General features: G+C 54.2%; 1 protein-coding gene across 7 annotated transcripts in view; it reads right to left on the minus strand.

The window, feature by feature from the left end:
- Positions 1 to 1,463: 1,463 nt before the first annotated feature.
- Positions 1,464 to 20,219, minus strand: part of adar (adenosine deaminase RNA specific) — an 87,750-nt gene continuing 68,994 nt past the window's right edge. For 6 of the 7 annotated variants that reach the window (XM_070868545.1, XM_070868547.1, XM_070868546.1 and 3 more), the window contains 6 exons: positions 18,063 to 18,182; positions 16,759 to 16,892; positions 12,015 to 12,197; positions 10,237 to 10,349; positions 9,283 to 9,410; positions 1,464 to 8,007 (listed from right to left, as the gene is read on the minus strand). In XM_070868545.1, coding sequence (XP_070724646.1) covers positions 7,767 to 8,007; positions 9,283 to 9,410; positions 10,237 to 10,349; positions 12,015 to 12,197; positions 16,759 to 16,892; positions 18,063 to 18,182 — 919 coding nt within the window. In that variant the 3' untranslated portion in view covers positions 1,464 to 7,766. The remainder of the gene's footprint in view (positions 8,008 to 9,282; positions 9,411 to 10,236; positions 10,350 to 12,014; positions 12,198 to 16,758; positions 16,893 to 18,062; positions 18,183 to 20,219) is intronic. The other variant, XR_011588693.1, reaches the window with a different exon arrangement.

The raw sequence follows: 20,219 nt of genomic DNA on the forward strand, positions 1-20,219 counted from the left end.
ATTTTTGGGAGTGGAAGAAGTGAATTGGTCCCCTTTCTGGAAGATTTTTTTAATAGTTAGTTAAACAGCCTCTTCTGATTTAGCTGGGACAGCAGTGCCCGGGGCTTGAGACTGGGAAATCAGCCAAGGTTCCGTGTTCCTGATAGGACATGAGCATGGCCACCGTGTGGGGAAAGGCTTGGGCTCAGCTGGGATCTCCTTACGTAAAATATGCTGCAAACCCTGAGACTTGGCCCAGGTACTGAAGGATCGAGCGGTACTGAAAAGAACTGCACGCAGCAGGACATATCATCCTCAGGTGACCTGCCCTGGGAGTGTTTGATGGGACAGTGTAGAGGGAGCTTTACTCTGTATCTAACCCCGTGCTGTACCTGCCCTGGGAGTGTTTGATGGGACAGTGTAGAGGGAGCTTTACTCTGTATCTAACCCCGTGCTGTACCTGCCCTGGGAGTGTTTGATGGGACAGTGTAGAGGGAGCTTTACTCTGTATCTAACCCCGTGCTGTACCTGCCCTGGGACTGTTTGATGGGACAGTGTAGAGGGAGCTTTGCTCTGTATCTAACCCCCTGTACCTGCCCTGGGAGTGTTTGATGGGACAGTGTAGAGGGAGCTTTACTCTGTATCTAACCCTGTGCTGTACCTGCCCTGGGAGTGTTTGATGGGACAGTGTAGCGGGAGCTTTACTCTGTATCTAACCCCGTGCTGTACCTGCCCTGGGAGTGTTTGATGGGACAGTGTAGAGGGAGCTTTACTCTGTATCTAACCCCGTGCTGTACCTGCCCTGGGAGTGTTTGATGGGACAGTGTAGCGGGAGCTTTACTCTGTATCTAACCCCGTGCTGTACCTGCCCTGGGAGTGTTTGATGGGACAGTGTAGAGGGAGCTTTACTCTGTATCTAACCCCATGCTATACCTGCCCTGGGAGTGTTTGATGAGACAGTATAGGGGGAGCTTTACTCTGTATCTAACCCCGTGCTGTACCTGCCCTGGGAGTGTTTGATGGGACAGTGTAGAGGGAGCTTTACTCTGTATCTAACCCCGTGCTGTACCTGCCCTGGGAGTGTTTGATGAGACAGTATAGGGGGAGCTTTACTCTGTATCTAACCCGGTGTTGAATGTGGATGCTGGGTGCCAGTATCCGACAGGATTCCTTTCCGACATGCACCAATGCCCCTCTCCATGACGAGCACACGGTGAAAAATGTTGGGTTCGGACCAGAGAGTGGAACAACCCATCAGAATCCAACAGGAAGGGAGACACAACTATCCCAACATTAGACAGCACTGCTGGCTGAAAGGAACAGCAACTTGCAAAACTGCTGGTGGTGAGAAAAGCCGATTGTCCTCGGGCACCCGAGGAATGGAGCAGGATCCCACCCCAGACCGTGGCTTTCCCGCTGAATGCCCCCACCCGGCCCACAGTACAAAATAAAAAGTCCCACACCAATTTTCTTAAAAGATGAACATCCAATTTATTCTAGAGGATTTAATGGATGATAACATGACGCTACCTGTTACAAAAAACAAAACCCTGTAAAACCTGAGCATATACACACACACACGCACAGAAAAAGTAACACATACCCGCACCCTCCCACCCCAAAAATAAAACCCCAAAGTGTACTAACAAACGCTGGGGACAGGTTGGTTGACATGCGGTGCACTGCCACAAAAAACAATTCTAAGCCTCTTTCACTCAAAAGCCTCACAGCGTCAGGTGCCTCTCTATCGCAAAAAAACTATTAAGGAAAGATTGGACCATGCTTGGAGTGCTGCGTACAGTTCTTTATAAAAAGGACGCCGTATTATAAAAAGGATATAGAGGCACTGGAGAGGGTGCAAAGATTTACAAGGATGATACCAGAAATACGAGGGTATACATAATCAGGAAAGGATGAACAGGCTGGGCCTCTTCTCTCTAGAATAGAGAAGGCTGAGGGGTGACCTAATAGAGGTCTTTAAAATGATGAAAGGTTTTGATGGAGTGGACACAGAGAGAATGTTTCCATTTGTGGGGAAGAGCATAACTAGAGGCCATCAATATAAGATAGTCACTAAGAAACCCAATGGGGAATTCAGGAGAAACTTCTTTACCCGGAGAGCGGTGAGAATGTGGAACTCGCTGCCACAGGGAGGGGTTGAGGCGAATAGTATCGATGTATTTAAGGGGGAGGCTGGACAAGCGTATGGGGGAGAAGGGAATAGAGGGTTATGCTGATAGATTGGGATGAGGAAAGACGGGAGGAGGCTCGAGTGGGGCAGAAACGCCGGCATGAACTGGTTGGGCCGAATATCCAATGTAATCGTGTGATTAAAAACGATTGCAATGATTGAAAGTGCCGCTACAGCTTCTTCCCTCCGTTGAATGCCGCAGATCAGAAACGTAAAGCACAGTGCTCGCGGTATGGCCCCTCACTCGAAACCCAAACCCCCGTCTTCGCTCTCTCTCGCAGATATTGTGTCCCGCTATGCGCTTCCAGTGGTTTCTTGTTGCACATGGGAACTGCAGTTGTAAGTGAAATCGGCGAGGTGCTTCGGTGTGTACTGATATCTCAATCATCAAAAACCCCACAATTCTACCCAACATGATCCAAACTGGTTCATGCAGAGGTTCAGTAGCCTGTGCCATGGGGGAAAGAGAGGAAGAGCAGAGAGCAATTCTCCGCGAACTGACTTTCCTCCTCTCATCGTTCATCGATTAACCCAACCTCCTCCGGCCCAGGCCCAGCCAACCTCCTCCGGCCCAGGCCCAGCCAACCTCCTCCGGCCCAGGCCCAGCCAACCTCCTCCGGCCCAGGCCCAGCCAACCTCCTCCGGCCCAGGCCCAGCCAACCTCCTCCGGCCCAGGCCCACCGAGCTGCACACCTGGATTGTAGGACGACCGCAACAACAAAAGGACACCCGCAACAACAAAAGGACACACACCTGGAGAAGCAGAGCTTCAAGCCCGCTTCTCCCCGCAGAACAATTTAAAAGGAAACTAAAAATTGGGTATAATGTAGGTGGGCTTTCCAAAACTACAATACATCAGAAAGTGATCAAACGTCAAAAAAAAAATGTTGAAGTTTCTTCACAATTTCCACGAAATAGTGCGATGCACGTAAAACATCCCAGTAACTGTGCAGGTCTCCGACCACCCCCTCCCTCTCTCCCAAAAACCAGAGGCTCAGTGGCCAGATACTCGACACCATCGGATCCTTTCCATTGACAACACAAGATCGGTTATTGTCTGCGCAGTTCTCCTGGCCAGAGTACCCTAGCAGCAGTTGAAAATACAGCCAGACACTCTTTAACAAATCCACTGCTCTGTTGTCCACTCCAACCCTTGCCACCATCCAAGATATTTCTTTCTCTCAGAATTAAGGGCAGTCACCACACTCAGTTCCTGCACCAGTTCACTGAAGGGAAAAATCACCCGTGTCCAACACCCAATTAAACCAGTAACTCAAACCGATTCCTTTGTTGCTAGATCCACTGACAGACCTGTACCCACCAGTACTGCACCCCAGTGTTATACAGTGACAGACCTGTACCCACCAGTACTGCACCCCAGTGTTATACAGTGACAGACCTGTACCCACCAGTACTGCACCCCAGTGTTACACAGTGACAGACCTGTACCCACCAGTACTGTACCCCAGTGTTATACAGTGACAGACCTGTACCCACCAGTACTGCACCCCAGTGTTATACAGTGACAGACCTGTACCCACCAGTACTGCACCCCAGTGTTACACAGTGACAGACCTGTACCCACCAGTACTGTACCCCAGTTTTACAGTGACAGACCTGTACCCACCAGTACTGCACCCCAGTGTTACACAGTGACAGACCTGTACCCACCAGTACTGTACCCCAGTTTTACAGTGACAGACCTGTACCCATCAGTACTGTACCCCAGTGTTATACAGTGACAGACCTGTACCCACCAGTACTGTACCCCAGTGTTATACAGTGACAGACTGTACCCACCAGTACTGTACCCCAGTTAGTGACAGACCTGTACCCGCCAGTACTGTACCCCAGTGTTACAGTGTCAGACCTGTACCCATCAGCACTGTACCCCAGTGTTATACAGTGACAGACTGTACCCACCAGTACTGTACCCCAGTTAGTGACAGACCTGTACCCACCAGTACTGTACCCCAGTGTTACAGTAACAGACCTGTACCCACCAGTACTGTACTCCAGTGTTATACAGTGACAGACCTGTACCCACCAGTACTGTACCCCAGTGTGAAACAGTGACAGACCTCCAATGATTCTAATACTTTCGGTTTCTGCTTCAATGTTCCACACAGCCGTCGGTCAGCCTTTTTATAGTAAATTTAAAAAAAAAAGATAAAGCTGGAACAGGAGCAGGACCGTCGCAACTTCACTTGGACACATGCTGGAGGGAGGTGCTTTGAACCCATCTAGCTCATCGATCGGTAGAAAGCTGCTCCCCCCCCCCACCCACACACTTCCCCGCTCCCGGGGTATGGCAGCATCGTCGTTGCCTTGCACTCCCCCCACCCCCCCACCCCCCCCACGGTTTGTGTAAGTCGAGTGAACGCTGGGATGCAAAGAATGGGGCAGGAATTCTGTGTCAGCAGACTGTAAAAGGGAATGGGGGGTGGGGGGGTGAAAGCCGGCTGCGTGTGCAGCGGTGGCCCCCGGAGTAATGCGTGTTAGACTGCAGGCGCTGCTGCCCTGCTCCCCCCCATCAGACGCGCGGCACGCCAGCGGGCAGCAGTTGCCCACACGTGCCGGGGAACTCGCTGCCTGCAATGAGCTCGGGGAGCAGGACGCTGAACGAGGATCGATGAACCTCTCCACAGAGCAGCACTGACCGATCGTGATTTTAAAGAGAGGCTAGGGGCACCCTGACATGTCCTCTCTCCCCCTCCCCTCCCCCCCCCACCCCCCACCAGTGCCGGCCCTTGAATATTCTCCACCCTTTCCTGGAGACGTTGGACCGACTTACTCGGGGTACGGATTCTGCGGGCATTGGATGGCTAACCTTGCTCAAACGGCCATTCTTCAGGTGCCTGTCTCGACATGGAGGGCGGTGGCTACTGAACCATGGCGGGGAGGGAGACAGAATCCGCAGACCAGTCCCTCACTCTACCTGCGCGCACACACTGATTTCCGGCATTACCGATCAGCAGCAAGAATCGCAGCCGATTCATCCCAGGGGTGTAACGGGCTAATTCCAGCACCTCGGAGCTGGGCAGGCCCGGCAACTGGGAGGGCTCAGTACTCTGTCCCTGGCTTTTTGTGGTGTATATCAATAATTTAGACTTGAATGTAGGGGCTATGATTACAAAGTTTGCAGTTGATACTAAAATCAGCCATGTGGTTGATAATAAAGAAAGCTGTGGACTGCAGGAAGATATCAATGAACTGGTCAGGTGGGCAGAACAGTGGCAAATGGAATTCAATCCGTAGAAGTGTGAGGTAATGCATTTGGGGAGGGCTAACAGGGCAAGGGAATACACATTAAATGGTAGGACATTGAGAAGTGCATATGGAATACTTGCCTTTATTAGCCGAGGCATAGAATACAAAAGCAGGGAGGGTTATGCTCGAACTGTATAGGCCACAGCTGGAGTACTGCGTGCAGTTCTGGTCACCACATTACAGGAAAGATGTGATTGCACTGGAGAGGGTACAGAGGAGATTTACCAGGATGTTGCACTGGAGAGGGTGCAGAGGAGATTTACCAGGATGTTGCACTGGAGAGGGTACAGAGGAGATTTACCAGGATGTTGCACTAGAGAGGGTACAGAGGAGATTTACCAGGATGTTGCACTAGAGAGGGTACAGAGGAGATTTACCAGTATGTTGGACTAGAGAGGGTACAGAGGAGATTTACCAGGATGTTGCACTAGAGAGGGTACAGAGGAGATTTACCAGGATGTTGCACTAGAGAGGGTACAGAGGAGATTTACCAGGATGTTGCACTAGAGAGAGTACAGAGGAGATTTACCAGGATGTTACACTGGAGAGGGTACAGAGGAGATTTACCAGGATGTTGCACTAGAGAGGATGCAGAGGAGATTTACCAGGATGTTGCACTAGAGAGGGTACAGAGGAGATTTACCAGGATGTTGCACTGGAGAGGGTACAGAGGAGATTTACCAGGATGTTGCACTAGAGAGGGTACAGAGGAGATTTACCAGGATGTTGCACTAGAGAGGATGCAGAGGAGATTTACCAGGATGTTGGACTAGAGAGGGTACAGAGGAGATTTACCAGGATGTTGCACTGGAGAGGGTACAGAGGAGATTTACCAGGATGTTGCACTAGAGAGGGTACAGAGGAGATTTACCAGTATGTTGGACTAGAGAGGATGCAGAGGAGATTTACCAGGATGTTGCACTGGAGAGGGTACAGAGGAGATTTACCAGGATGTTGCACTGGAGAGGGTGCAGAGGAGATTTACCAGGATGTTGCACTGGAGAGGGTGCAGAGGAGATTTACCAGGATGTTGCACTGGAGAGGGTACAGAGGAGATTTACCAGGATGTTACACTGGAGAGGGTACAGAGGAGATTTACCCAGATGTTGCCTGGACTGGAGAATTTTAGCGATGACGAAAGATTGGATAGGCTGGGGTTGTTTTCTTCGGAACAGAGGAGGCCGAGGGGAGATTTAATTGAGGTGTATAAAATTATGAGGGGCCTAGATAAAGAACCCATTTCCCTTAGCAGAGGGTCAATAACCAGGGGGCATAGATTAAAATTCAATGGTAGAAGGATTAGAGGGAAGTTTTTTTCCACCAGAGGGTGGTGGGGGTCTGGAACTCACAGCCTGAAAGGGTGTGTAGAGGCAGAAATCCTCACCTCGATTTAAAAAGTACTTGGATGTGCGCCTGCAGGGCTACGGACCAAGAGCTGGAAAGTGGGATTAAGGTCTTTGTCGGCCGGCACGGGAACGGTGGGCCGAAATGGCCTCGGTCTGCGCGGTAAACTTGGAGGATGGCGGACCTGGCAACCGGGAGGGGTTTCCCCGAGTCGATCCAAAGAGGGGTTTCGGCCACTGAGATGTGGAAGGGTAAAGGCGGATGGCCACCTGGCTCTGGAGACCACCGTCACTGACTGACCTCTGAAACTGTGCGGCGAACGTCAAGCCAAGTATTCGGCTGCAAAAAAAAAAAAAAAAAACATTTTTAAAAGCCCCCAGCGTTCTGTGAGGAACTTTTAATTTTGCGATGTTAGTTCGGGTAATCTGAACCACGAACTAGAGAGAAACGTGACTGGGGCCTGGCAGCTCCTAAGCGCGTGCAAGCACTGACACGGGGCGGGGAGATAAGAGGGGGAAGGGAGCGCTGGAGATAGAGAGTGAACCACTGGCGTTGGCAGCAGTCTGTCGACGACAGCTGTATCTCACCCCGCAGCTTAAGCTCCCCCCTGCTACTCTCCCCTTCCCCACCCTTTACACTCAGTTGGTCCAATAATACAGGGCGAGATATTACAGCGTCGCCAAGCAGAACATTCAGCCCCCTGATCTTGCAGAAGTTTGTGAGTGAAAGAGGCCCCCTTCCCCCCCATTCTTAGCTTAAGTGACTTTCTCTTTGTTTTTAAAATCAGGTCTACGTCATTGGTTTCTAAACTACATTCGATTATAAACACTTTACAGATTTATAAAGGAATGTCCGGAATTATATGGTTAATTTTTTTTTTCAAAGTTTTGTGTGTGTTTTTTTTTTAAACTCTCTACAACCTCTGTACAGAATGGCTCCCCGCTGAGCCACCCCACCCACCCCGGACCCCGCGAGCGGGAAACTACGCTTCACTCTTCATGAAGCTCTTCTCCTCCAGGGGCTTCTGGATCCAGTTGCCATAGTTCATCTGCTCCAGGGCTTTAAAGAACAGGGTGCGGGCATTCTGGAAATCAGCCGCCGCCTCCTTGGCGTCAGAGTAGGAGGGCAGTGCCAGCAGGTCGGCGCGATTGTTCTTGGCGCACAGCCGCTGGAACAGGTCGTGCAGGTTGTTTTTAGAGACTCGCGAGACGTCAAGCTGAGGCCTGGGCAGGGGAAGAAAAGACAAACCATTTTTTTTTTTCTTTTACAAGCCCTCGGTTCCCGATACTTCACCGACCAAAACTCGGTGTTCCGTCCCGCACCAAGCTGGGGGGGGGGGGCGGGGGTCCGCTGAGCAGCATTGGCTCACTGTTCGGTGGGTGCCGGTAGTGGCTGTGTGGGTTGCTCTCTCGCCCGAGTCAGAAGGCCGTGGGTTCAAGTTCCACACTTGAGCACGTAATCCAGGCCGACACTCCGGGGCGGAGCCGAGGGAGCGCCGCGCTGTCGGAGGGGGCGGAGCCGAGGGAGCGCCGCGCTGTCGGAGGGGGCGGAGCCGAGGGAGCGCCGCGCTGTCGGAGGGGCAGTACTGAGGGAGCGCCGCACTGTCGGAGGGGCGGTACTGAGGGAGCGCCGCACTGTCGGAGGGGGCAGTACTGAGGGAGCGCCGCGCTGTCGGAGGGGCGGTACTGAGGGAGCGCCGCACTGTCGGAGGGGCGGTACTGAGGGAGCGCCGCACTGTCGGAGGGGGCAGTACTGAAGGAGCGCCGCACTGTCGGAGGGGCGGTACTGAGGGAGCGCCGCGCTGTCGGAGGGGGCAGTGCCGAGGGAGCGCCGCGCTGTCGGAGGGGGCGGTGCCGAGGGAGCGCCGCGCTGTCGGAGGGGGCGGAGCCGAGGGAGCGCCGCGCTGTCGGAGGGGGCGGTGCCGAGGGAGCGCCGCGCTGTCGGAGGGGGCGGTGCCGAGGGAGCGCCGTGCTGTCGGAGGGGGCGGTGCCGAGGGAGCGCCACATTGTCGGAAGTGCCATCATTCGGACGAGACGTTAAACCCCGAGGCCCCGTCTGTTCTCTCAAGTGGATGCGATAGATCCCGCGGCCACTATTTCGAAGAAGAGCAGGAGTTCTCCCCGGTGTCCTGGGGCTAAGATTTATCCCTCCACCAACATCACTACAACAGATGTGGTTATCTGTGGGAGCTTGCTGTGCGCATATGGAGCTGCCTAATGTATTTCCTACATTAGAACAGTGACTGCACTTCAAAACATTGGCTGTAAAGCGCTTTGGGACGGCCTGAAGTGGCGAAAGGCGCTATATAAATGCAAGTTCTTTCTTTGCGTCACTGCCACTCTTTTGCAATCTTGGTGCCTTGCACTCGGAGCCCGGGCCTAGGCTTCGGTGTGAAGACGAGTACCGACGCCCTGCCGAGCTGGGATTAAATCAAGCGCCAGACGGTGGCGGTTGTATCTCAGCACATATAAAACGGCGGGTGTTGTATTTTTATTTACCCATCGACCTTCCCTTTGGTTCCATCCAGAATTTCCACCTCGGTTCCATCCGCCAACGACCAGTTGACGCTCGACTCCTTCGTTTTCCCGGTTTGCCGCGTTGAGTCGTAGACGCTAACTCGACCGATCTGGGAGGGAGAGAGAGAGAGACGCGGCAGAGTAAGGAACACGGCGCAAACCTCCGACGCGTCCCACCACTGCCCCATTCTCCCTGCATAGCCCCGGGACCTTCCCTTTCTCTGATCGCTTACACAGCGGGGCTGGGGGGGGAGTGCCATTCCTTCACCGCCGCGGGAGGGGTCACAACTCCTGGAACTCTCTCCCCAACAGCACCACACGGGACTGCAGCGGTTCAAGGCAGCGGCTCAGCACCAACGTCTCAAGGGGCAATAAATGCCGGCCTGGCCACATTGGGAGAAAATAAATATTTGGCTGCTGCTGCACGCTGCCCTCAAGTCAGCAAAGCAGCCGGGGAGGATCCACTGCAGGAGATATTTTCCCCTTCAACACCCCCCCGTTCCTCCCCCCACCTCTCTCCTCAAGACACTGGCTCTCGCCAGGGTACAAGTAACTGCGGCCCAGCAGCACCTCGCCAGAGTGGCCATTCTTTAAGGGTGCTACATGGCGGGCTATTGGACTGCAGAGGGCAGCACAGCACAGAGATCGATTCCGCCCTCGCCGCAAGTCTCCACGCACTCTCTTCCATTTGTGGCTAGCGACCAGGGGTCCTCGAGTGCCTTCCCTCCCACGGCAGGAACTGCGCCTCAGAGCAATTGGGCGAGAGCGTCGAGGGACAGGGAGCTGAGGCGGGTAAATGGAGCGGAGGTTCAGATCAGCCAAGATCTGAACAGATGAGGGGCTGAACGGCCTCCTCCTCCTGTGCTTGTATTCCGACTCCCGCCCCCACCCGGCATGGCTGACGGCAGTAACCGAGGAGGGAGCTGACGGCCTTACCTGTGGGTGGTTCAGTGTGTAAGGGTAAGGCAGACCCGCTCGAAACTCGTCACCATCCCTGGACATGCGACAGCAGACCGCTCGAGCCAGGTGCCCGTGGCTGTACAGGTAACCTGCAGGGCGAAGGAAGGAACAGGTCAGCATCGCGAGAGGCCCGCACTACAAATCCCAGGGCAACAATTAGCGCCTGAACGGTCCCGGGCGAACGGTTAGCAGCACGGAATTCCCCCCCCACCTCCACAGAGAACGGCTGAATCAGAGACGGTTACATTTTTCCCCCTCCTCGGGGACTAACTGCTCCTCTTCCATTTCAAGGCCGCAGTCATCAACTGCTTCCTCAAACAAACCACCCTCGCCCCAAGTGTCCTTGCAAACTACCACCCCGTTCCCATCCCACCTTTCCTGTCCAAAGCCGCCCAAACCCGGGACTATCTTTCCCAAGACTCCGTTACAATCGCTGCCATCCGGTTTCTGCCCCAGCCACAGCACTGAAGCCACCACAGCTCCCGGTGCAGTGCCTTTGGAGGGGCGGTGCCGAGGGAGCGCCGCACTGTCGGAGGGGCGGTGCCGAGGGAGCGCCGCACTGTCGGAGGGGCGGTGCCGAGGGAGCGCCGCACTGTCGGAGGGGCAGTACCGAGGGAGCGCCGCACTGTCGGAGGGGCAGTACTGAGGGAGTGACGCACTGTCGGAGGGGCAGTGCCGAGGGAGCGCCGCACTGTCGGAGGGGCAGTACTGAGGGAGTGACGCACTGTCGGAGGGGCAGTGCCGAGGGAGCCCCGCACTGTCGGAGGGGCAGTACCGAGGGAGCGCCGCACTGTCGGAGGGGCAGTACTGAGGGAGCCCCGCACTGTCGGAGGGGCAGTACCGAGGGAGCGCCGCACTGTCGGAGGGGCAGTACTGAGGGAGTGACGCACTATCGGAGGGGCAGTACTGAGGGAGCGCCGCACTGTCGGAGGGGCAGTACTGAGGGAGTGCCGCACTGTCGGAGGGGCAGTACTGAGGGAGTGCCGCACTGTCGGAGGGGCAGTACTGAGGGAGCGCCGCACTGTCGGAGGGGCGGTGCCGAGGGAGCGCCGCACTGTCGGATGTGCCGTCTTTCGAATGAGGCATTAAACCGAGGCCCCGTCTGCCCTCTCAAGTGGACATAAAAGATCCCACGGCAATTATTTCAAAGAAGAGCAGGGGGAGTTCTCCCCGGTGACCTGCGGCCAATATTTATCCCTCAACCAACATTACTAAAACAGATGATTGGTCACTGTCATACTGCTGTGTGCAAATTGGCTGCCACATTACAACACTTGGGGGCGTGGGGAAGGTACTTAATTGACGATAAAGCGCTTTGGGACGTCCCGAGGTAGCAAAAGGAGCTGGAGAAATGCAAGTCAGCCTTCTTTCTCTGCAGCCTTTGACATGGCCGACCCCACTACCTCACTGAGACGGCTCATCCTTCGTTCCGCTCTTACCGACACAATCGTACGCGGAACATCTCCAGCAACGGCTTCTCGCACAGCTTAGATTTCTATGGAATTCTACGTCAACAGCGGCTGCACTTCAAAAGTAATTTACTAGGTGGAGAAGCGCTCGGGGACATTCAGGAGAGGTGCGGAGGGCAGGGTGCTCCAGACGCGGGGCACCGCGAATCTACCCGCTTACGCCACGGTGCCAGCTCCTGGCCTACCCCGACCCGAGCTCGCCGCGATCGAATGGTTACACTTCGCGCCCAGAGGCCCCAGGCCCAACCGCCCTCCCCACCCCCCCGCCACCCCCCCTCAGCTCACCCAGGGTAATGGAGCTGAGATAGACGGGGTGGATGAAGTGGGAGAGCAGGGCCCCCTGGAGGCCCAGCACGTTCCAGCGCAGGATCTTGTCGCTGCAGGACATGGTGCGGAGACGTTCTCCGTGCTGAATCCCGTCCCACGTCGGGACGATGTCGCTCGACTCCACTGGGATGGTACCTTCACCTGCGGACCCAACAACACAGAGCCATTAACGACGCCCAACAGTCCTGTTCGTGGTTAGCGGAGGAGGAAAGGCCGGCAGTTAGCAGTCAAAGTATCCCCGCAGTAAAAAAAACACGTCAGAACTCGCACCCAGTAGTTCAGCCCGGCGACGCACTAACTGGTCCTTGTACACCCGTCATTGAAAGCAAAAATGCAGGTACAGCAAGCAGTTAGGAAGGCAAATGGTACGTTGGCCTTCATTGCGAGAGGATTTGAGTACAGGAGCAAGGATGTCTTATTGCAGTTATACAGGGCCTTGGTGAGACCTCACCTGGAGTATTGTGAGCAGTTCTGGTCTCCTTACCTAAGGAAGGATATACTTGCCAGAGAGGGAGTGCAGCGAAGGTTCACCAGACTGATTCCTGGGATGGCAGGACTGACGTATGAGGAGAGATTGGGTCGACTGGGCCTGTATTCACTGGAGTTTAGAAGAATGAGAGGGGATCTCATTGAAAGGTATAAAATTCTGACGGGGTTGGACAGACTGGATGCGGGGAGGATGTTTCCCCTGGGGCTGGGAAGTCTAGAACAAGGGGTCACAGTCTCAGGATACGGGGCAGGGAATTTAGGAGCGAGATGAGGAGAAATGTTTTCACTCGGAGGGAGGTGAACCTGTGGAATTCTCTACCACAGAAGGCTGTGGAGGCCGAGTCACTGAATATATTTAAGAGGGAGATAGATAGATTTCTAGACACAAAAGGTATCAAGGGGTATGGGGAAAAAGCGGGAATATGGTGTTGAGATAGAGGATCGGCCATGATCATATTGAATGGTGCAGGCTCGAGGGGCCGAATGGTCTACTCCTGCTCCTATTTTCTACGGACACAGTCATCAGATCCATTGCCATCCGCTCTAATCACGCCCTCATCCAGCTATCCGCACACGACTGAGAGAAAGGGGTCGTTCAACTGCGAGGAGGGGAGACTCTGACCGCTTGCCCACACTACAGATCGGGGACGCCGAGGCCAACATTAGTACCTCGGGCATCGCCCCAGGGGAAACGGGCCACATCAACCCAGCTCTGGGGAATCGAACCTGGTCTGCAGAGACCGAGCGGCTGCTCTGCACCGTGCTCCCTACGTTATTAGCGGTCACCACACTTCAACCAGAGCTTATTGGCTGTGAAGAGCTTTGGGAACGTCCCGAGGTTGTGAAAGGCGCTATAGAAATGCACGTCCTTCTTTCTCGGAGGAGCAACTATTCCAAGCACTATCTAAATGTGGAGGGGGGGTGGGGGGTCCTGATAATATGGACACATCTATCCGCTTTAGAAAATAGGTGCAGGAGCAGGCCATTCGGCCCTTCGAGCCTGCACCACCATTCAATATGATCATGGCTGATCATTCACCTCAGTACCCCATTCCTGCTTTCTCTCCATACCCCTTGATCCCTTTAGCCGTAAGCGAACTGGCCTCAACAACTTTCTGTGGCAGAGAATTCCACAGGTTCACAATTCTCTGAGTGAAAAAGTTTCTCCTCATCTCGGTCCTAAATGGCTTACCACTTATCCATAGACTGTGACCCCTGGTTCTGGACTTCCCCAACATCGGGAACATTCTTCCTGCATCTAACCTGTCCAGTCCCATCAGAATTTTATATGTTTCTATGAGATCACCTCTCATTCTTCTAAACTCCAGTGAATATAAGCCTAGTCGATCCAGTCTCTCCTCATATGTCAGTCCTGCCATCCAGGGAATCAGTCTGGTGAACCTTTGCTGCACTCCCTCAATAGCAAGAACGAACTTTAAAGCATAAATAGCACTAAAACCCAAAACATGCTTTGCTGAAGTTAAAACTGTTCCTTGGTGGAAGTTAAGACGTTTGTGCAGACAACTAACTGTGAAGCAGATGAGCTTTGGTATACTTGGTGCTCAGAGAAATGTCATTGCTGTGGGATCTGAACATTTCACATTTTTAGTACCCAGTATTAGCACCAAGCTCACAGGAGCACGGGTTAGATACAGAGTAAAGCTCCCTCTACACTGCCATATCAAACACTCCCAGGGCAGGTACAGCACAGGGTTAGATACAAAGTAAAGCTCCCTCTACACTGTCCCATCAAACACTCCCAGGGCAGGTACAGCACGGGGTTAGATACAGAGTAAAGCTCCCTCTACACTGTCCCATCAAACACTCCCAGGGCAGGTACAGCACGCTGTTAGATACAGAGTAAAGCACCCGTTGCTCTGACACTACTGTAACCTGTGATCTTCCCATTCCCAGGTCAGGCATCCTCACAGGATAGTGGAGAATGTTTTAATCTTTCAGTGTGGACTGGATTTGAACTCAGATTCTCATGAGGTCAGTGTCGATTGTGACACAAAACCACACAGACGCAGTTGTGGATTGTATCGGTGAGAGTGCAGACACGGTTAGGTGTTGTCCCTGTGTGTGGATTGTATCGGTGAGAGTGCAGACACAGTTAGGTGTTGTCCCTGTGTGTGGATTGTATCGGTGTGTGTGCAGACACGGTTAGGTGTTGTCCCTGTGTGTGGATTGTATCGGTGAGAGTGCAGACACGGTTAGGTGTTGTCCCTGTGTGTGGATTGTATCGGTGTGAGTGCAGACACAGTTAGGTGCTGTCCCTGTGTGTGGATTGTATCGGTGAGAGTGCAGACACGGTTAGGTGTTGTCCCTGTGTGTGGATTGTATCGGTGTGAGTGCAGACACGGTTAGGTGTTGTCCCTGTGTGTGGATTGTATCGGTGAGAGTGCAGACACGGTTAGGTGTTGTCCCTGTGTGTGGATTGTATCGGTGTGAGTGCAGACACGGTTAGGTGTTGTCCCTGTGTGTGGATTGTATCGGTGTGAGTGCAGACACGGTTAGGTGTTGTCCCTGTGTGTGGATTGTATCGGTGTGAGTGCAGACACGGTTAGGTGATGTCCCTGTGTGTGGATTGTATCGGTGTGAGTGCAGACACAGTTAGGTGTTGTCGCTGTGTGTGGATTGTATCGGTGAGAGTGCAGACACGGTTAGGTGTTGTCCCTGTGTGTGGATTGTATCGGTGAGAGTGCAGACACGGTTAGGTGTTGTCCCTGTGTGTGGATTGTATCGGTGAGAGTGCAGACACGGTTAGGTGTTGTCCCTGTGTGTGGATTGTATCGGTGTGTGTGCAGACACGGTTAGGTGTTGTCCCTGTGTGTGGATTGTATCGGTGTGAGTGCAGACACGGTTAGGTGTTGTCCCTGTGTGTGGATTGTATCGGTGAGAGTGCAGACACAGTTAGGTGTTGTCCCTGTGTGTGGATTGTATCGGTGTGAGTGCAGACACAGTTAGGTGTTGTCCCTGTGTATGGATTGTATCGGTGTGAGTGCAGACACGGTTAGGTGTTGTCCCTATGTGTGGATTGTATCGGTGTGAGTGCAGACACGGTTAGGTGTTGTCCCTGTGTGTGGATTGTATCGGTGTGTGTGCAGACACGGTTAGGTGTTGTCCCTGTGTGTGGATTGTATCGGTGAGAGTGCAGACACGGTTAGGTGTTGTCCCTGTGTGTGGATTGTATCGGTGTGAGTGCAGACACGGTTAGGTGTTGTCCCTGTGTGTGGATTGTATCGGTGAGAGTGCAGACACAGTTAGGTGTTGTCCCTGTGTGTGGATTGTATCGGTGTGAGTGCAGACACGGTTAGGTGTTGTCCCTGTGTGTGGATCGTATCGGTGTGAGTGCAGACACGGTTTAGAAGGGTCCCTGTGTGTGGATTGTATCGGTGTGAGTGCAGACACAGTTAGGTGTTGTCGCTGTGTGTGGATTGTATCGGTGTGAGTGCAGACACGGTTAGGTGTTGTCCCTGTGTGTGGATTGTATCGGTGTGAGTGCAGACACAGTTAGGTGTTGTCGCTGTGTGTGGATTGTATCGGTGTGAGTGCAGACACGGTTTAGAAGGGTCCCTGTGTGTGGATCGTATCGGTGTGAGTGCAGACACGGTTTAGAAGGGTCCCTGTGTGTGGATTGTATCGGTGTGAGTGCAGACACGGTTAGGTGTTGTCCCTGTGTGTGGATTGTATCGGTGTGAGTGCAGACACAGTTAGGTGTTGTCGCTGTGTGTGGATTGTATTGGTGTGAGTGCAGACACGGTTTAGAAGGGTCCCTGTGTGTGGATCGTATCGGTGTGAGTGCAGACACGGTTTAGAAGGGTCCCTGTGTGTGGATTGTATCGGTGAGAGCGCAGACACGGTTTAGAAGGGTCCCTGTGTGTGGATTGTATCGGTGAGAGTGCAGACACGGTTAGGTGTTGTCCCTGTGTGTGGATTGTATCGGTGAGAGTGCAGACACGGTTAGGTGTTGTCCCTGTGTGTGGATTGTATCGGTGTGAGTGCAGACACGGTTAGGTGTTGTCCCTATGTGTGGATTGTATCGGTGAGAGTGCAGACACGGTTAGGTGTTGTCCCTGTGTGTGGATTGTATCGGTGTGAGTGCAGACACGGTTAGGTGTTGTCCCTATGTGTGGATTGTATCGGTGTGAGTGCAGACACGGTTAGGTGTTGTCGCTGTGTGCGCCTGGCCGCGGGCAGCTCGCGGACTTACCGTTCTCCACCTTGGTGCGCAGCTTGCCCTGCTTCATGTTCTCGAAGAGCGGGTGGTGCGACTCGTCTCCCTCCTTGGTGGGGGGCTCGCTGCACGACTTGTCGAACAGGGCCCCATCACCACACGGCGCCGTGCTGGGGAAGGCACAGCAAGAAAAGCAGAGTGAGGACGGCAAAGACTGGCGGGACTCCACACATGCATTTACATTGATTAAACCCTATGCATAACGTCCGCGGCTCCTGCCGTGGAATTATAACTGCTGCAGTATCCCTTTGGCACTTGGCACAGTCCTATCCTCAAAATTAGATGGCTATTTACATGAACAGGCTCTTGGGCCCAACAACCCTGGCCTTCCGATACAGCAATGCCCCCTCCCACCTTCTACCACGTCCCTCAATGCCTTCACTCCGGACACGTTTAATCGCTTCATCAGCCATTTATTCAGACCGCTTCACTATTCTTCCAGTTATCCCGTAGCTTAATTCCCCTTAGGCCAGAAAATGTTTCCGGACTTCCCTTCTTGCTCCAGGCTTCCGTTAGCCCTGGCTCAGTGGGCACTGCTTTCTCTCTCTCGCTTCGGAGTCAGAAGCCCGTGAGATCGAGTCCCAGCCCAGAGACTTGAGCCTACAATCCAGGCTGACATTCCCAGTCCCAGTACTCAGGGAGCGCCGCGCTGTCGGAGGGGCGGTACCGAGGGAGCGCCGCGCTGTCGGAGGGGCGGTACCGAGGGAGCGCCGCGCTGTCGGAGGGGCGGTACCGAGGGAGCGCCGCGCTGTCGGAGGGGCGGTACCGAGGGAGCGCCGCGCTGTCGGAGGGGCGGTACCGAGGGAGCGCCGCGCTGTCGGAGGGGCGGTACCGAGGGAGCGCCGCGCTGTCGGAGGGGCGGTACCGAGGGAGCGCCGCGCTGTCGCAGGGGCGGTACCGAGGGAGCGCCGCGCTGTCGCAGGGGCGGTACTGAGGGAGCGCCGCGCTGTCGCAGGGGCGGTACTGAGGGAGCGCTGCACTGAAGGTCCGTCTGCTCTCTCAGGTGGATGCAAAAGATCGCATGGTCACTATCGGAAGAAGAACAGAGGAGTGCTCTGCGGTGTCCTGGTGCCAATATTTATCGCTCAGTTAACATCCCAAACAGATCTGGCTATTGTATGGAAAGCTTGCTGTGAAAAGTGGCGGCCACATTTCCTGCATCACAACAGTGACTATGTTTCAAAAAGTGGCTGTGGAGCTTTGCCTGTTGTGAACGACCCCCTAATACAGTGCGACCACCCGCTATAGAACGCAAACGGGAAGGCAGGGCATAAGCTGACCTGATGTAGAGGTGAAACGTTACTCCTGGTCTAATCTGTAACCTGTTGTCCTGTGCTGGCACAAAAAGGCTTTGGTCTGGATACGCAGGGTCATACTTCAACAGCTCGCTGTACAGGAATCTGCGGAGGAAGCAGAAGGTCTAAATACAATTAAACTGCAGACACTCGCAAGGCAGAGCAGATCCCTCACCTGAAACCTGAACTGGGCCCCCCTCACAGTCGCTGATGGACCCGTTGTGAATTTCCAATTCATTACTGAAGGATTTCCCTCTCCCCTCATGGCTATATGAATACGTTCAAAATCTTCCATCTGTGCTCACTGCCGATAAAGTTTTCTCCATAAATTCCTATTTTCCGACGGGCATTTGCCTCTGCGCTGCCGATTCCCACAATGGGGACGCTGCAATACCAGCCCTGCCGGGGAGGAGGGAGAGGTACACCAAACGTGGCACCGGAGTAACGCTACCCAGCAGCAGGGAGGGGGCAGCAGGCAGCCCCGGCAGGGCAATGACAAGCAGCACAGAGACCCCGTGCCCAGTTATCAAAGCACAGGGAGTGTGCCAATTATACAGGGGGAGGACCCCGGGTATTCAGGGGGAAGGGGAGGTTCCCGGGAGTGTGTCAGTTATACAGGGAGAGGTCCCCTGGAGTGTGCCAATTATACAGGGGGAGGACCCCGGGTATTCAGGGGGAAGGGGAGGTTCCCGGGAGTGTGTCAGTTATACAGGGAGAGGTCCCCTGGAGTGTGCCAATTATACAGGGTGAGGGGGAGGACCCCAGGAGTGTGTCAGTTATACAGGGGGAGGTCCACGGGAGTGTGCCAATTATACAGGGGGAGGTCCCCGGGAGTGTGTCAATTATACAGGGGGAGGTCCCCTGGAGTGTGCCAATTATACAGGGTGAGGGGGAGGTCCCCTGGAGTGTGCCAATTATACAGGGTGAGGGGGAGGACCCCAGGAGTGTGCCAATTATACAGGGGGAGGTCCCCGGGAGTGTGCCAATTATACAGGGGGAGGGGGAGGTCCCCTGGAGTGTGCCAATTATACAGGGAGAGGTCCCCTGGAGTGTGCCAATTATACAGGGGGAGGTCCCCGGGAGTGTGCCAATTATACAGGGGGAGGTCCCCGGGAGTGTGCCAATTATACAGGGAGAGGTCCCCTGGAGTGTGCCAATTATACAGGGGGAGGTCCCCGGGAGTGTGCCAATTATACAGGGGGAGGTCCCCGGGAGTGTGCCAATTATACAGGGGGAGGTCCCCGGGAGTGTGCCAATTATACAGGGGGAGGTCCACGGGAGTGTGCCAATTATACAGGGGGAGGTCCACGGGAGTGTGCCAATTATACAGGGGGAGGTCCACGGGAGTGTGCCAATTATACAGGGTGAGGTCCCTGGGAGTGTGCCAATTATACAGGGTGAGGTCCCTGGGAGTGTGCCAATTATACAGGGGGAGGTCCCTGGGAGTGTGCCAATTATACAGGGGGAGGGGGAGGTCCCCGGGAGTGTGTCAGTATCTACAGGGGGAGGGGGAGGTCCCCGGGAGTGTGTCAGTATCTACAGGGGGAGTAACAAAGTTGAGGCCAAGTTATCTGGGTGGAAGTTGGGAGTCCAAGATGCTGATAGCAAGATTGTGCATCCTAGGTACAGAACTGGGAGAAAATAATGATGCGTTGAGGAGAAGCAGTCAGTCAAGTGAAAGAAAATGTTGAACTGGTCATTTATTCCCATTACAGGCAGCAGCTTTCAGAAGGGATTAAAATGAATGCTGAAGCGAGCAGTTTGATAGCAGGCTGGCTCATTTTCACTGAAGGTTTCATGGTGTTGCCTTCATTTGTTTTTAAATTAATCCTGCGTGCCACTGGTGTACAACCTGTTCCCGGTACAGAGCACCGTATTAAGCCCTGGCACGCAACTGTCCCTGTGAAGCTGCTGTGAGCAGCCCGGTGTGATGGTGCTCCTATTTGTGATACAGAAACAGTTTGCTACCAACGAACCATCTGTTCCAGGCAAACCCCGCTCCCTCCATCCCCTCCCCCCCCCTTCCCTCCCCTCCTCTCCCCTGCTCCCCTCCCCTCCCTCCTCCCTTCCTTCCCCCCCTCCCTCCCTCCACCCCCACTTCCCCTCTACCTTCCTCCTCCCTCTCCCTCCCCTCCTGCAAAC

This window comes from Pristiophorus japonicus, chromosome 30 (assembly GCF_044704955.1).
Source record: "Pristiophorus japonicus isolate sPriJap1 chromosome 30, sPriJap1.hap1, whole genome shotgun sequence".
NCBI lineage: Eukaryota > Metazoa > Chordata > Chondrichthyes > Pristiophoridae > Pristiophorus > Pristiophorus japonicus.